This window comes from Prosopis cineraria, unplaced genomic scaffold, assembly GCF_029017545.1.
Source record: "Prosopis cineraria cultivar Desert tree isolate PC_DT_omini unplaced genomic scaffold, ASM2901754v1 PC3, whole genome shotgun sequence".
Taxonomy (NCBI): Eukaryota; Viridiplantae; Streptophyta; class Magnoliopsida; order Fabales; family Fabaceae; genus Prosopis; species Prosopis cineraria.
Window position 1 is genome coordinate 42547632 of NW_026555334.1, and position 15423 is coordinate 42563054.

General features: G+C 32.9%; 2 protein-coding genes across 2 annotated transcripts; one reads left to right on the forward strand and one right to left on the reverse strand.

Moving 5' to 3' along the window:
• Nucleotides 1-7051: 7051 nt before the first annotated feature.
• On the reverse strand, nucleotides 7052-7565 carry LOC129305238 (histone H4). The gene has a single exon (XM_054945232.1). The coding sequence runs from the start codon at nucleotides 7451-7453 to the stop codon at nucleotides 7142-7144; it is 312 nt and encodes a 103-aa protein (XP_054801207.1). The 5' UTR covers nucleotides 7454-7565; the 3' UTR covers nucleotides 7052-7141.
• Nucleotides 7566-12375: 4810 nt separating this feature from the next.
• On the forward strand, nucleotides 12376-15181 carry LOC129305814 (heat shock cognate 70 kDa protein 2). Its single transcript, XM_054945927.1, has 2 exons — nucleotides 12376-12688; nucleotides 13248-15181. Exons 1-2 carry the CDS (start codon nucleotides 12475-12477, stop codon nucleotides 14981-14983), a joined length of 1950 nt encoding a protein of 649 aa, XP_054801902.1. The 5' UTR covers nucleotides 12376-12474; the 3' UTR covers nucleotides 14984-15181.
• Nucleotides 15182-15423: the final 242 nt, after the last annotated feature.

Here is a 15423-nt window from a genome sequence, read left to right on the forward strand (position 1 = left end):
TCATTTAACTTAATCTATCCATTTTCTTGTTACACAGCATAACAGTGGCAAAACTAAAAACAAAATCTATTCCTTACGCACAACCTCAATAGAACACACTGACCTTCTAAAATCTCACGCACACATAGCAGTAGCATAAACCTACTCTCACAAGCACAGCTGAATTGACCATAATAAAAAAAAAGATTGAAACTCCTCACCTCTACCCAACCGAGACTGAGCAGGGAAGCAAGATAGAACACAACTCTATATCACAAGCTGAAAGGAAGAAGAAAAGAGAAGGTTTGTTGCACGTCTCCAACACGAGAAGAGCAAGAGACTTTTGGCAAACTCACAGCCACTTAAGATGAACGAAAGAAAAATGATGAGGAAGCTTGGAATGTTCGCACAGTTCATAGACAACAAGATAAGGGAGAATGACATGAAAAAACAGGGGAGAACAACCAATCAATGAATGTCTCCCATGGTAGAGTTCCCTGTATTCTCAGGTCATTGGTGAGTAGTTAATGACAGGGATAAAAATAATAGATGAAGGGCTGGACGAAGAGGGTTTAAAGTTTCTAGTGAAATCTACAATTCTCTTGACCCATGAACGATTTGTTGGAGAAAGAAAAAAGAAGGAAATATATCATAATAGAGATAAGGGCAATTTGGTAATTTTGCATAGCAAAAGGAAAAAATTAACTTCTCCTGGCCTCTTTCAGATTCAAACTTGGAACCTGATATATGAATACTTACTCAGCTATTACTACATCACTTTCTAACTTGTCATATTTATCCCGAAACTAAAATAAACACACTTTAAGCAATTAACATATATATTTATTAAAAAAATTTGTCAGGGTTATTACAAGTAAGTGGCTAACTTGGTAGCACATATATAAATATGAAATTCAGAAGGGATTATAAATTGCATATTTACCAATTTAATTTCAAACCATAGACCTTAGGGATGAAAGAAAAGGCAACATTAATGATGGCCAAGCATTTTGTAAACTAAAAAACTCATTAGCTCTACATGGAATCCATTAAAGATCTACCATCAACATCATTGGGGGAAAGACAAAAAGGTCCTCTTATGCCTTGCCTAGCTAAGTATTGAACTCATCGCTAGCTTTCCTCCAATTTTTCCATGGTAGGTTTTCATAGTTTGTCATTCTCATCTTTACTTTCCCATCCAGCTAAAGCTACATCTTTCCCTTCCATCTCTTTAAAAGATTATGAATCTTTAAAAGTGTTTTGTATCTCAGCAATTGTTCAAGATGCTGTCTCAAGCAACTACAACAGCAGCCTATCTTGCAAGAGGGAAAAATCATAAGTAAAAACACATTATCCATGACTTAATATCTCATACAATACCACATACAAGTACAATAATAATCAAAACATCATCAACAACACCAACAACATTTCAAATTTCATCCTTATAATCCTTCAATCATCAAAAAGTGTGAAACTAAAAATAATCATTCTAACAATTACAACATAAAAGACTTTAATTTTCAAACCAACAATTACAACAAGCTTAATTTCACAATTACAGCAAGCTCAAATTTCACATTCTAATGAAAATTCAGCATAGAAGATTTCAATTTGCAAACTCCCACTACAAATAAACAAACTGTACAAAATTTAGAAAACTCAGATTCATAGCGCACTCAAATCAACCAATACAAAACTTACAGATAAATCAGTAGAATGAGTAGGGGCAAGGTGTGACCAAAAACTTACAGATTGTAAAGCAGAGTCAAAGCAACAGTTGATGAGCATTCAAGAGGAATATGCTTCATTAGTATGCATAAAAGAATGTAAAAAATGAAGTTTAATTTTAGTCACTTCAGGAGGCAACACGCGCATTCAGGTCTTACATTCAATGAAATTATATATGGTCTGTTTTTTTTTTCAATTGTTCTATTTCTTTTTATAATTCGTTCTCCTTTTACGACTTCATTTTCTTCATGTTAAGTAATTACTTAACCAGCTAAATCTATCACTCACTCACTGAATTGAGTGGGGAAGGAGAGAGAGAAGCTACATTGAATCATTCGTGATAGACCTATGGAGGTGAATCAAAGTCAACACTGAACGCCAAATGTTGAGGGCAAAGAGAAAGACAAAGGAAATGAGAATGTCAACAAGGAGAGCTAAGAAATCAAGGGGAAAGGCGAAGGAAATGAGTAGTAGGGACACCAAAAAATCATCTCCGATTTGTATGTTTTCTACCATTTTGGTCAATTCCCTTCATCCTTTTCTGTTTAAAATAATAGGCTTGGTCCTTTCAAGAACTTCGGTCTTTAGACACAATTTTGCTTTCAACCTGATCATTTTTACCAATTTTTCCAAGAAAATGAGATTTTGCAGGATACGACTAAATATATTTGAAACGGGACACGAGATCACCATAAATATGTATTGTCTCATCCCCAATATATTATTATATTTTTTTATTTCCTCTAATAATATTTAATTTTATTTATGCGGTTAGAGTGAGAGTGTATTTTTTTTGTTTATTTATTTTATTTTATTTTCACATAACCATCCACTCACTCAAATTATGTGAGTTGATGGTTTTGTTGTTAGTTATAGTATCCATAGCCTAGAGGTCATTTGTGATTATTGTGTACTTAACTTCAAGATATAATTGTGTTCTTTTACTTTAAATTATAATTGTTGTAGCTCAATGATCGAATTTATATATCAGTGTTGTTTTTGTTTTTGAACTTGACAAATTATATAATTTAATAAATATTATTATTTATCTCTCTTTTTCACGTTTTGTCAATCTCTTTTATCGAGATAGGACAAGATATATAATAAAAATTTAGTTCTGTTCATTTTCTAGAATGGGACAAGGCTATCTTGATCATATCTAATCTCATGAACACCCCTAATTACTCCTTGTAGCTTGAAAAAATGCATAACAATGTTGAATTAGCTCAAATTGTGTTTATTTTGCTTTCGCGAACTTATCATGGTTCTTTGACGGTAAAAGCACGTAACACAGTTCAGTTGAGCTGGACCTTTTTTTCCAGATCATAAAACAATGGAACAGTCATGTCCGTAACTAAGTGCCGTTTGGAATGTTAGAGTATATATTTTCAAATAAAATCGAAAAGTCAACAAAATTTAATCACTTTTCTTAACATTGCAATTACGAGAATGAATGTGTAATTATCTTATGTCATTGCGTTAGGAACCTTTCCCATACATCATTAAAATAACAACCCATGCTGCTCGTGACTGGGGATGTTTGACTCGCTAAAGCGTTGATGTATAATATGCACTAAAGTATTATTAATCATCAACTCGGGCACTCAAAAGACTGCTTTTCGTATGTACAGCATGCGTTGTCGCAGATAAGATAAGGTCCCCAGGATGATAATCTCAGTTTGGTGGGTATCTCGCTTTGTTTTGTTTAAGGGGAAATCATAGTGAAAGATCTGTAAAGCATTTTATTTATAGTGTTAAATTACTTATGGGACTTGTTAACAAATTTAATATGTATTAATTTTTATAAATATTTACTTATTTTGTTACCAAGAATACCAAGTCACCATTAGTAATTTAACAAGTAATCATTTGTAAAATAGCAAGTCTCATTACTAGTTTTAGAAATTTCTCCTAATAATTTTACAACAAGTCTTCATTCATAATTTAACAAGTACTATTTTGTTAAATGATAAGTTTCGTTATTGGCTTTCAAAATTTTTCTCATAACTTGACAAGTAAATTTTAGTAAAATAACAAGTCATCTAGACTTTGGACATGTAAGCTTTTGCTAATAAAAATAAAGTAATATTTATAAAATCACTTCATATTAATTTTTTTAACAAGTCCTCATTGATAATTTAACAATAATTATTTGTAAATGACAAGTTCTGTTACTAGTTATGAAAATTTCTCTTGATAATTTGACAATCAAATTTAGCAAAATAATAAGTTTACAAATAAACTTTTGACATGTAAAATTTTTAGTAATAAAAACAAGTAAATATTCATAAAAATTACTCCATATTAAATTTTTTTTCATAATTCTTCATTAATAATTTAAAAAGTAAACTAATTATGAAATGACAAGTCTCATTACTTGCTTTGAAAATTTCTCTTTATAATGTTACAAACAAGTCTCTGTTAATAATTAATGAGTAATTATTTGTGAAATGACCAAATGTCGTTATTGTTTTGAAAATTTTCTCCAAATACCTTGACAAAAAAATTTAGTAAAATAATAAGTTTATATAAGCTTTTAAGATGTAAGCTTTTTGTAATAAAAATAATAAATATTTAAAAAATCACTCTATATTAAATTTTTTTACAAGTTTCCTATTGCTAATTTAATAAATAACTATTTATAAATAACAAGTCCTGTTACTAGCTTTAAACATTCCTCTTGATAATTTGACAAGTAAATTTCAGTAAAATAATAAGTTTATATAATCTTTTGACATACCAATCTGAACTTGTTACATAAACACTGGAAATCTTTATATATATTTTACTTTGTTTTCACTTTCTATAACCAATATCTGTAAGGAGCTTAATAATTAACTTGTTATTTCACAAATGGCAACTTATTAAATTACTAATGAAACTTGTTAAAAAATTTAATACGTACTGATTTTTTAATAAATACTTACTTGTTTTTATTATCAAAAACTTATATGATCTTGTTATTTTGCTAAAAATTTATTTGTCTAATTATAAAAAAAATTATTTTAGTAAAGGGACTTATCATTTTACAAATGGTTACTTATTTAATAACAATGGGTTTGTTTAAAAAATTTACTATGAAAATTTTTACAAATGTTACTTGTTTTATCACACAAACTTGCATATCAAAAGCTTATATGGGCTTATTATTTACCAAAATTTTCTTGTCAAACGATTAAGAGAAATTTTCATTTTTCAAAGCTAATAACAAATCTTGTCATTTAATGGGGACTGTTAAATTATCAATGAAACTTGTCTCATGAAAATAAGTAAATATTTATAAAGGGCAGTGCATATTTAAATTTGTTTAACTAATCCCATTAGTAATTTAACAATTAGCTATTTATAAAATGATAAGTAATTTTAAAACTAAAATTGTTTAAAAAATGAGGGCTAATTTTGTCTTTTCACACTAAAATTTAATATTGCAAAATAGTGATCATTCGATCATTATGGCTAAAGTCATGATTCATTATATTCAAAAGATATGTGGTTTGTTATTGAAAAAAAAGATTCCAACAATATTATATGAAGATAATACATGTATAACTCATTAAAGAAGATACATCAAAGGAGATAAAATAAAATATATTTCTTCAAACAAAATTTTCACTCATGACCTTTGAGAATAGTGATATAGATGTTCAACATATCATACTTGTGGCAATCTTGTAGATTTGTTTACTAAAACATTATCAACTAACATTTGAAAAATTAGTGTATCATATTGGAATAAACATATTCAAAGACATAAAAGGATGGTATCACTAGGAGAATGAAGTAATATTTTATCAAGGAGAGACTATGAGAAATAAATATCATGTACTTTTTTTTCCTTTTCAAGGTTTTGTCCTACTAAGGTCCTGTTTGATACATTAGAATTGGGTCCAACGAAATGGATTGGAATTGGAATCATGTTTTCACTTGTTTGGTTGCATGAATCCAAATTCCTTATGGATTCCATTCAACCAAATACTTAGAATTCAATTCCATCTTCATCATGAGGGAATTACCACATTCCATGATTGTCATAAGTGCCCACATAAACACACTCCATTATGAATAGTTGAGTTTTTATTTTTTTATAAGGACATTTTGTCTTTTTCTATTTAAGAATATATTTATTAATATTATATTCAGATTCCATCTTCATACCAAACATACATTTATAACTTAATTCTATTCTGATTCCAATTCCGATTCCGATTCCATCAAAAATCTTCCATCATACCAACAAGCCTAAGTTTTTTATAAACTTTCAATGAAACCACTTTAACGAGTTTTAAAAAAAGGTACTTCTTTTTTTCAATAAGTTTTTGTCCAATTAAGTTTTTCTAATAAATTTTATTGAGTCACAATATTTGTTATAAATTTTAAGGAAAAGTATTATAAATCTAATATTATAAATGTTCATAAATCTCATGATCTAAATTTCTTTACGTTTTATATCCTCATGAATAACATGAAAAAAATTTCTTATTATTAAGAGCCTATAATTTTTAAAGCTTATATACTTCTTTATATTTTTATAACATTAAAATAAAACTTAAATAATTAAAAACCTATAAATAAAAGTCATATTCAAAAATATATGTGCATAAGTAAATCAGAATTCTACTCTATTATTTTTTATCTATTTCTTATATCGTGTTGCTTTTCTCCACTTTTTACATTTGCTATATTTTATAGCATAATTCAAATTAACGCAGGTAGCGATGGGATTGAACGCCAATGCAATAGGCTGACTTGCCTCTGTTATCCCGACCATTCAAAAACGTAAAAGCCATGTTTCACTTCATGATTCGCTGGCCTAGGTCTTCATTAAATTAGCGCCAAACTGTTACCTCATTAGTCGCTAACACACACACACACACACAAGGAGATGACATCGACTCCAGAAAATGCAGCTCCACCGAGTGGACTACAAGGAGCAAAAAAAAAAAGTTTAGACATCTGGCCGTACGACTGGAACGCAACATTAAGCCTGCATGCTTTGGCTCTTTAGTTGGGTCCTGACTCGGATCCATCATTTTTCCCCTAACATGATCTCCTCATTTTACATTATCGTCTCACCAACAACCATTTTCTTCTCTTTTTACAAGGTCCTGTACCGCTCTCAATCCATTTGTCACTAAATAAAGTGCAACCGTAACGTCATACCAATTTATTAAACGCCTACATAATTCTATAGAACGACATGACATCAAAAATTTGGTGGAAGAAGTAGACGTGATTATCATACTACCAACGACCCAACGTTTTGACCTGAATACCGTTTTAGTCCCGTCCCTCATGGCCATTAAAGGGATTAAGAAAATGCGTATAGTGGTACTCGCACTACTTCCAATCAGAAACAACCAAACGATTTTTCTTTTGTTTTTGTTTTTGGGACATCGTTTACAACCCCAGCAAATAAAAAGCATAGGGGAAATCAACCACCAAAGCCGTAGAGAGTTCTTCCCTGCCTCTTGAGCGCGTAGACGACATCCATGGCGGTGACCGTCTTCCTGCGAGCGTGCTCAGTGTAAGTAACAGCATCGCGAATAACATTCTCGAGGAAAATCTTCAAGACGCCACGAGTCTCCTCGTAGATGAGGCCGCTGATCCTCTTGACTCCACCTCTTCTGGCCAGACGCCGAATCGCAGGCTTCGTGATACCCTGAATGTTATCACGCAGCACTTTCCTGTGCCTCTTGGCTCCTCCTTTGCCCAGCCCCTTCCCTCCTTTTCCACGACCCGACATCTTTCCCTCCGAACGCAGAAGAATGCTATCGCCAAAAGCTCCGAAACGCGGTGCCTCAGGAATCTTGGGATAGGGTTTATATGGAGGTGCGATTTTGGGCTTCCCAAATTGACTTGAGCCATTTCTCGCTGTTGGATTAGACCGTTAGCGATCGGCGTAAATAACAATCCGCGTCATCTGCTTTAGGTAGATTTCAACCCTCGATCGTGGCCATTCGACGGTAATGATTCCTCTTCTAATTTTGCACGGCTCTTTTGTTCGGGATCCATGACGTGGCTGTACTTTTGATGCTGATGGTTTCAAGGCGACGGCCAGCTTTGAAAGATGGTACTCCCATAAGCAACTGGGCCTTATTGGCCAGCAAACAGTCTTTTTCGATTTTTTGGGGGCCTGAAGAGTCCAGCAACAGCTACCCCCATTGTAGTTAGTAATTACAAACAACTGTAGCAATTTAGTGCCTTCTTGGATTTCAAAATTAATCAAATTTTTCGGACAAAATCATGGTTTCAGTGAAAAATTGCCAAACACCCCAAATTGTTGTAAATATATTATTCAAGTGGTTTTCTCATAAGCTAGAGCTAGCAACTTCTCTCAATTAATTTTATTGTTAGAATATTAATTACTTGTCAGAATGTTTTATCTGTTAATATTATCCCTCGTTCATGCTACGTATTCTCTCAATTTCATATTATATATTCCATCTATTAAAAAATATAAAGTATTTTTTGAAGAGTTAAATGTTTAAAAATATAAAATATTTTTAATTTTTTAAGGTATAACCATTATTTTTTTTAAAGTACCCCTATTAAATAAATCATTTTATATTTATTTTAAGGTGAAACACTCTATTAAATAGAAAGAAATATGAAAATATAATACTAATTTGAAGACAAGTTGTAACTATTTTATTAGAGATGAGATTAAGTTAAAAATATTTTATATTTTTTAACAAAGGGGGTAAAAATTTAATAATATTATATATAACTTTATCAATAATTTAATTTTTAAAAGTAATATCCTTTATGGTAATTTATACAGTTAAAATTAATTTAATTAAATCATTCAAACATCTTTAATTTTGTTAAAATTAATTTCAAAAAGATAATATCCAAATCAGTTGCATTATAACATAATCAATTATAATCAAAATTAATCATATTAATCAATTATTTTTGTAATCAATTATACCTAATTGAAATTCAAATTAGCCATTTTAATTTAATTTACAATCTACAATATGTAAAATTTAAATTCAGGGCCTTGGGTTGTTCACGGTTAATTAAGCATAAGATAAGAACTTAAGTTGGAAATTATTCATATTTTAATTACAAATTTTAAAGTATCACTATTAAATCCCTACAAATATGAGAAGCACAAAGTTTTCAATACTTCAATGTTAAATATGGAAACACAAATTGCAAAGTCAAGTGTCAAATTATGGGCAGTCTGTATTAAATCCCACCAATTATATGACCCTTCCTTGTTGTTAAAACGAAATTTAATTACTCTGATAGTCTTAAATTGTCATTCCAGCGGAAGTTCCTCTTTCAAAAATGTTTACGTACGTTTGCTCAAACTTTTAAATGCTCGTTTGAATTTCAGTTGGATATAATTAATTATAAAAATAATTAATTAATATGATTAATTTTAATCATAATTGATTAAGTTATAACGTAATATATTTGGATGCTAAAATTAATTTCAGCTGTACAAGTTACCATAAAAAATATTTCTTTTTAAAATTAAATTATTGATAAAATTGTATTTAATATTAATAAATTTGTTAAATTTTATTTAACACAGTTATTATTATTGACAAATTATTTATTATTAACATAGTAAAATGGGAACCAAAAGCAGGTATGAATAGATTAACAAACAAATAAATTTTAGCGTGTTTAATCGATTGTGTCATTATTATGCTGTTGGTTAATTTTGTTTTAAAAATTGATTAAACACCAAAAAATTGATTCCAGACACAAACCAAACAGGCATTAAAAATAACAAGGATATGTGAAATAACTATTTGTAAATTTTTGACTACTAACTTTAGTGATTTAGTAATTTTATAAGATATTTTTATAATAAGTATGAGTGGGAGTAAGCATTAAAAATGTGTATGGTATGTATATGGAAGTATGATATAATTTCAAAATAGAGAACAAACTCATAAGAGCTAGTCTTAATAACTCGGGAGCCTAAATAGATAAGTTGTGAGCCTATAAGGTTAAAAGCTGGCTTTGTAAATGAAAACTTTTTTAGGATTTTAAAATTGAGTCCATTAAGAGTCAAGTTGAGTTGTTTTTCCAACTATATCTTGCATTATTTTCAAATGCCGGCAGATCATTTGACGGGGAAATAGAAATTTCAAACAAAAAATAAAGATGAAAATTGCTTCCAATGTTTAGTTTAGGTTAGGCACCTATGGTCATGCTTGTTCATTCAGAAGCCAACCTCATGGTTGTTTATCCTAGTTCTTGCATGTGATGGAATAAAGATGTTTAAAATTGATACAATACAGGCGACACCAAATCAAATACCAAATCGATATAAACCAATCAAAATTGATTATAAATAAAGTTTGTTTTTTTTGACAAAATCGATTGATTTAGTTTGATTTAATATTTTGTTTCTTGAAACTTGAATCAAACCAAATCAAGTCTTATTATATTTATTTTATATATTTTTATAAACTTGCCTAATTTTTTTTCTTTCCTAAATTTAGTTACCTATAAATTAATGGTTAAAAATATATTATAATTAGTTAAGTATTATCTATAATTTTCTATTATATATTTTCAAGGGCACTTGTCTATAGTTAGTTAAATATTGTCTATAATTAAGAAAAATACTATTATGTATATTTAACAATAAAAGGTTATTGTTATTAGGATTTTTTTGCAAAGTTCATATATCATCATAAATCCATAATAAATATACCTTGATCAAGTGCCAGCAAAATAAAATTATATAATTCAAAAAATGCCTGCAATTTAATTAGTTTTTAATAATTAATGATTTGATTTTACTAAAAAAATAATTAATGATTTGAAGAAGCATATATATGATCACTTTGCTGTTAGTATTTTCATACTAATAAAAATATTTAGAAAAAAAACCTCATTAACCATTTGAATGGTTATACAAACATACTTTATGAGGAAAAATGATATACTCATACTAAGCATAAGTTGCATTGGTAAAAAAAAAAAAACTAAGTGTAAGTTATAAAAAAAGAAAAAATAATAAATCAGTGCATTGAAACTTGACTTAGGGCTTAACAATTTTGAACCAAACCAAAAACAAAATGAAACAAAATCAATTTCTCAAAAGACCTATCAAGTTTCAATCATGAGTGAACTGATTGGTGTTGGTCTGGTTTGATTTTTTTTCCTGAAATCAAACTAAACCAAATATATGAACACCAATAGATTACAAAAATGAGGGGCTCAATTATTGAAACATGCTCCTTCTTCTTTCCCTTTTTTTGCTCTATGTGCTTGCCATCGCACATCTCTATGATTATTGCCATTGCCTATTCCAATTATCACCTCTACTTCCAGAGTGAAGTTGGTGTTCCGACTTCATTAACAAATATGTTGTATGACCTCCTTTTTCTTTCATTATCTTTACTTAATTGTTGCATCATGCACATGACTTTGTGTTTTTTTTTATGTTCCCACCTAATATCCTAGAGAGTGTGAATATCCTAAGCTCATTGCCCGCCTACCTCATTCTAAACTAATCTAGATCCCCATATAAATTGGATTCTTAATGTGGTGGATTTTGCAGGTACCACTGCCAATACATACTTTATGTGCTCAGTTGTGCGACTATATACCTTGAAGCTCGAACACAAGACCTTAGGTTAAATTGTTTAAGCTCTTAATCGCTCAGACAAGCACCCGTTGGTGCATGACTTTGTTGTTGCTGCTGCCACATACATTGTTTGCTACTCAATTCATCGCCATGAGCTTGGGCTTGAGGTCAACCTAAGGCGACTACACAAGGATAACAATGGAGACTTCATGTATGGTTTTGGCCTAGAATTTCTGAACCAAAGCTTACTCACATTGCATCTGTCAATTTAATTGATTTTTGATGTCCAGTCTAGCTCTTCAATTTCTTTATCACAGATTATTTAATTCCATTTCATTGCTCGTAGCACCTGTGATGCTCAGTGGAGCTATTTTTCATGACCCATGGTCATTAAACCACAATTTTAATAGCATTAGGGTCACTAGACTCTCAAAGCACAATTATTTTTTCATCTCCCAGGAACGTTAGCCAATATCATTGGGCTTCAATCATCCAACTAATGTTCCCTTAAGAGCCGGAAAAAAAAGGTGAGTCCATCAAATTATCAGTTATAACAACTATTTTTCAAGAACACTCTTCACGTCAAACAAGTATTTAAAATACACCTGTACCTGGTATAAGCTAATGCTACAGGATATGCTCCTGCGACGTAAAGATTTGCATTAAAGTTGCAGTTACAAGGGAACATTTTTATAGCAGTAACTTCCCTGGAGTTTTTCTAAGCATGTCTAATTGACTAATCGTGTGAAGAACCATTCAAAGTATTTAATACAAAAATTAGATAACATTTTTCATTTTTAATTTTAATTAGTGCAATGAAATAATAAATGATAGGATAAATAAAAATCACAAATGAATAAATCATGAAATAAATCCTGTTATTACACATTTAATATTTTATACTAGGTATTGAATAATCACCGGTGCTTTTTTTTTTAATAAATAAATAACACAACCGGTGTTGACGGCAACTAACGAAGAAAAGTATGATCCGTAAATCACGAAATTTCCTTGATCAGATCGAACAGTTCCTAACAATTGGGCGACAGAACATTCTGGAAGAAATCGAAACCCTAAGACTATATAAGCTAAGTGCTGCACTTTTCCTCCTCCTTTCGCTCTGCTGAAGTTTGAGAACCAGTGGAGGCTGTGGCTTGTATCCTCTCAGATCTCTTTTCAAGCGCCGACACTACACTAACGCTATGGCTGGAAAAGGAGAGGGTCCAGCTATCGGAATTGATCTCGGTACCACCTACTCCTGCGTCGGAGTATGGCAGCATGACCGTGTTGAGATTATCGCCAACGACCAGGGCAACAGAACCACGCCTTCTTACGTGGCTTTTACCGACTCCGAGCGTTTGATCGGCGATGCCGCTAAGAACCAGGTCGCCATGAACCCCATCAACACCGTCTTTGGTATGATATGTTGACCTGTCATATTTGTAGATCCATAACTTTTTCTCTTGATCTTGTTATAGCATAGTACTACTTTTGGTCCAGTTTACCTTGTTGGTGTATCTACTGCTGAATGTTTGTTAAATCTTTGACTCGCATTGATCCATAATTTTTTCTCTTGATCTTGTGACTCACATTATAAAAGGCGGATCTATGTTTTTGGATTTTCCCTTTTTGCCTGTTTCCTATATCTCTAGTGTTCTTTTATGTTTGAAAAGATTTATTTTTTCGAGTGAAGAACTGGTATCATGTTCCTGTTACGTGAAATGGTCTTGGAATAGACGTGTTTAGCCTCCATAGAAGTTCTCAAAGAACCCATGGCAATAGATAGCTGTTTACAATACTTAATAGATCAGTTGGACTCATGGCGATAATCTTGGTGACTAGATATTGTCATCTTTCTGAAGCATGTGTATATGTAGTGTTTATATTGTCTTCTCTGTAATTTCTGCTGATATCATAATTCTGGAAGACTAGAATGATTTAGTTACGATGTGACCAATCTATTGATGCTTCTCAGATGCCAAGAGGTTGATTGGTCGTAGATTCAGTGATGCATCTGTTCAGAGCGATATTAAATTGTGGCCATTTAAGGTCGTCCCTGGTGCTGGTGACAAGCCAATGATTGTAGTCTCCTACAAGGGTGAAGATAAGCAATTTGCTGCAGAAGAGATCTCTTCCATGGTGCTTATGAAAATGCGTGAGATTGCTGAGGCCTACCTTGGATCCACGGTCAAGAACGCTGTTGTTACTGTCCCTGCTTACTTTAATGACTCTCAGCGTCAGGCCACCAAAGATGCTGGTGTCATTGCTGGTCTGAATGTCATGCGAATCATCAATGAGCCTACAGCTGCAGCCATTGCTTATGGTCTTGACAAGAAAGCAACCAGTGTTGGCGAGAAAAATGTCCTGATTTTTGATCTCGGTGGTGGTACCTTTGATGTCTCTTTACTTACAATTGAAGAGGGTATCTTTGAGGTGAAAGCCACAGCTGGAGACACCCATCTTGGCGGTGAGGATTTTGATAACAGGATGGTGAACCACTTTGTGCAGGAGTTCAAGAGAAAAAACAAGAAAGACATCAGTGGCAATCCCAGAGCACTTAGGAGGTTGAGAACTGCTTGTGAGAGGGCTAAGAGAACTCTGTCTTCCACTGCCCAGACTACCATTGAAATTGATTCTCTGTACGAGGGAATTGATTTCTACTCAACCATTACACGTGCTAGATTTGAGGAGCTCAACATGGATCTCTTCAGGAAGTGTATGGAACCAGTTGAAAAGTGTTTGAGAGATGCAAAGATGGACAAGAGAAGCGTCCATGATGTTGTCCTTGTTGGTGGTTCCACCAGAATTCCAAAAGTTCAACAACTTCTTCAGGATTTTTTTAACGGGAAAGAGCTCTGCAAGAGTATTAACCCTGATGAGGCTGTTGCATACGGAGCTGCAGTTCAGGCTGCTATCTTAAGTGGTGAGGGCAATGAGAAGGTCCAGGATCTTCTCCTCCTGGATGTCACCCCACTCTCACTGGGTCTGGAAACTGCCGGTGGTGTGATGACCGTGTTGATCCCAAGGAACACTACCATCCCAACAAAGAAAGAACAAGTTTTCTCCACCTATTCTGACAATCAACCTGGTGTTTTGATCCAGGTTTATGAAGGTGAGAGAACAAGGACCAGGGATAACAACTTGCTGGGTAAATTTGAACTCTCTGGTATTCCTCCTGCTCCCAGGGGCGTTCCACAAATTACAGTGTGCTTTGACATTGATGCCAATGGCATCTTGAATGTCTCTGCGGAGGATAAGACTACAGGCCAGAAGAACAAGATCACCATCACCAACGACAAGGGAAGACTGTCAAAGGAGGAGATCGAGAAGATGGTTCAAGAAGCTGAGAAGTACAAATCTGAGGATGAGGAGCACAAGAAAAAGGTCGAGGCCAAGAATGCCTTGGAGAACTACGCCTACAACATGAGGAACACTGTGAAGGACGAGAAGATTGCAGGAAAACTTGAGCCATCTGACAAGAAGAAGATTGAGGACGCCATTGAGCAAGCCATCCAGTGGCTAGACGGTAACCAGCTTGCAGAGGCGGATGAGTTTGAGGACAAGATGAAGGAGTTGGAAAGCATCTGCAACCCTATCATCGCCAAGATGTACCAGGGCGGTGCTGGTCCTGACATGGGCGGGGCAATGGATGATGATGTCCCATCTGGTGGAAGTGGTGCTGCTGGCCCCAAGATTGAGGAAGTCGACTAAATGCGGGTCACATTATCCAAATGCATTGTCGTTATTTTCAATTTTCTAGTTATTATGTGGACCGGAGAGCAGAATATGCTTTTGGTAGTTCATGTGCTTGTTATGTTTGATCATTCTTGAAGACGTCGAATTATGTTAAACGTATTTTGCCTGAAAGGCTGCCGAATATTATTCAGAAATTCTAGGCTTGTCGTTAAAGTTGGAGTTTTTCTTTCCACGTTTTAGTTTGAGATTTGCTATTTTCCTTTCTAGAGTGCGGTGTACGTTACGTATTTGACCAGCGCGATCGCTACAATTGTTGTCTCGCACGAACAGCAATTGAAGCGTGCAATTTGTAAGGAATGTTACGAGAAACCAGTTGTCACAAGTCACAAGGTTCCTTCATCATTATCGAATCACCACCTCCCCCAGGTATTTTCCGCTCACGGTGATGAGCATGG